This window comes from Cupressus sempervirens, chromosome 7, assembly GCF_028749045.1.
Source record: "Cupressus sempervirens isolate cs-2001-9-10 chromosome 7, ASM2874904v1, whole genome shotgun sequence".
NCBI lineage: Eukaryota > Viridiplantae > Streptophyta > Pinopsida > Cupressales > Cupressaceae > Cupressus > Cupressus sempervirens.
Genome location: NC_143124.1, coordinates 312,294,144 through 312,296,540, shown reverse-complemented (window position 1 = coordinate 312,296,540; position 2,397 = coordinate 312,294,144). Strand labels below are relative to the sequence as shown.

Sequence of the window (2,397 nt, the reverse complement as noted above, 5' to 3'; positions counted from 1 at the left end):
AGAATAAGAAGATAGGAAGAGGCGCTACAGATCATTTCTATTACTGACAATAAAGTATTCCCTCTTGCTTTATCTTAAAAGAAGATTGAAACTGAAATCTAATATTTATTTATGAGGAACATATATATTTTTATTATAATGTGTCATTAATAATATGCCTGATTGACTTGTTTTCATATTTTATAACCAGTGATTGCGATTCTGATAAAGAGTATACATATATATAAATAGATAGAGGTCACTTGTGTGTAATGCGTCTTCATTTTCCATGTTCTTATCATCACTCTTAGTACATAGTATAGCTGTCTTCAACTTACTGCATTCCTCCCCCATTAAATGCACTAAATGTCAGTCCCCTCATTATCTAGTCTAACAATTTCAAAGATACCCATCGTCATTCGAGTACGTATGAACGCACAACTGGCACATTAAGGACCACAAATGTTACTGCCCTTTAACAAATTGGTAAGTCAGACGTCATTTTCAATGACGTGCATTCAGTCTGGTAGCCATCTGAATCCCTCTATATGAAGGTCGTTCCCTTCTCATATTCTGAACAAGAAAAAATCATGGCTATACAGATGAAAAACCTTGCCCCGCTGCTCCTGTGTGTGGGTCTGCTCAGCCTTTTTGTAGCCCCTGGTTCGGTATACTACTCTTTTCTACAATTATACTATTTCTGTAATAGTTTATCAAATTTTTCGTAAGGTAATTCAAATTTATCTGTTAATTGTATTAGTTTCTCAATTTTTCCAAAGATCTTATAAATTTGGTTTTCTCATGGATATATAAAATCACGCTCATGCTCATGGATGGATCATGAGAATGTATAAATGAAGAGAAATAAAAAGGTGTCTAGTTGATGAGAATTATTAGTAATATTCATTTTAATTAGAAAGAGATACTTGTGAAGTTTTCCTCATGAAACATGAGTGAATGAATTTTATTGAATTCTGAAAGAGTTTTATTGAATTCTGACAGCCATGCCTCTATATTTTAAGGGAAGGGCGTACCCTATATTTTAAGGGCCTATAATTTTATGGGCCCTAGCCCCCTAGCCATTTTATGGCCCCTATAAGCCTACCATTCTATAGGCTCCTCTGGCTATGAAGACCATGATGCCTACATATCCCCACTCGTATAGGTCTACGTGGATCGGACTATAGAAGAAATTCTTCCTTTCATCATAGGATAACTATCTAAACTATGCTGAACTTCACATTTACTATCTTTTTAGTCAACTTGATCTGCTAGTTCCCTCAATTCTCTTTTATAGAAATATCACTCCACTCCTAATTTCATAAATAAATTATCCAATTTTGTTTTCCTTGACTTTAGCGTGAACTAAACGTTTCATGTCTTTAAAAAAAACTATCATATAATCAATTCTGTTTTTCTGGGATACTATGTTTGAATCCTAATTTTTTCGTATTGGCAGGGAGAAGATGTGATCGTAACGTTTGTAATGGTTCAACATGCTGAATATGGAGAAGTGTTTAAGATCGTTGGAAACACTACCGTCCTGGGTAACTGGGAGCCTACTGATGTGAGCAACATGACATGGACTCCTGGCGATGCCTGGGCCACTTCTGTGGTAAACTTTCTCTCTCTCTCGTTTTAATCATGAATGTATTGATTTTAATCATGAGTGATTATTTGTTTGTTTTGTAAAAAGGCATTGACAAAGGGAGTACCATACGAGTACAAACCAATGGTGGTGAGCTTTGACAGTGGGAACAATGTGTGCTGGGCGCCAGATAGTAACCGCCCACTAAGCGTTCCTGTAGATTATGCTGATTCCAATTATGTGGAAACAGTGTTTTGGAAGGTGTCTTGCGGTTATGATTGTCATTCCACCACTGCTTGCTCTGTCACAGGCACGATCTTGGGCCCTCTTCACCAGGCTGTGTGATAATTTAAATGTAATGAAGGAGTGCATCGACTAATAATCTTTCTTTCCCTTTGTTCATACAATAAGTGTTGCGCTGCGTATCTATGTATTATCTGTCGTATGAGAGACAATATATTACTATGTGCTGTGTTAGTGTTTCTATGTCTTAAATAAATTCGTAAGAAATTGCATCTCTGTGTAATGACTACTTTCATTAATAGAAATTGGGAATCGGAGGAAGGCCTTAGTGGTTTGACTGATTTGAAATTTGTTTCTAGGGTTTTTCGGGGCGTTAAGAGAACCTAACGTAGGAAGAACTATAGATTTGAAGACAATATTCTTCTTGCTCAAAGACCTACGCATCCAAATAATTAGGGTTGAAGGGATTTTTAAATTTTATGTTTCTTGGGAGTATCGATAGCTCATAAGTGATCATTATTTCCTCTACGCTTCCCATTCCTTCGCACAAATTTGGTTGTCTGTTCAGTGGAAGTTGAAGATTGAAG

The 2,397-nt window shown here is 36.3% G+C and overlaps 1 protein-coding gene across 1 annotated transcript; it reads left to right on the top strand.

Annotated features, from left to right (window-relative positions):
- The first annotated feature begins 553 nt into the window (after positions 1–553).
- LOC149546662 (glucoamylase I-like) lies at positions 554–2,086 on the top strand. The gene is made up of 3 exons (XM_089791314.1): positions 554–647; positions 1,439–1,594; positions 1,676–2,086. Exons 1-3 carry the CDS (start codon positions 570–572, stop codon positions 1,910–1,912), a joined length of 471 nt encoding a protein of 156 aa, XP_089647440.1. The 5' UTR covers positions 554–569; the 3' UTR covers positions 1,913–2,086.
- The last annotated feature ends 311 nt before the right edge of the window (positions 2,087–2,397 follow it).

What these genes read in the sequence shown, in the direction of transcription:
- LOC149546662 (XM_089791314.1), top strand. Translation starts at nt 570, where the DNA reads ATGGCTATACAGATGAAAAACCTTGCCCCGCTGCTCCTGTGTGTGGGT. An exon ending in TTTTTGTAGCCCCTGGTTCG is followed by an intron (nt 648 to 1,438) that starts GTATACTACTCT and finishes TCGTATTGGCAG; the next exon opens with GGAGAAGATGTGATCGTAAC. An exon ending in ATGCCTGGGCCACTTCTGTG is followed by an intron (nt 1,595 to 1,675) that starts GTAAACTTTCTC and finishes TTTTGTAAAAAG; the next exon opens with GCATTGACAAAGGGAGTACC.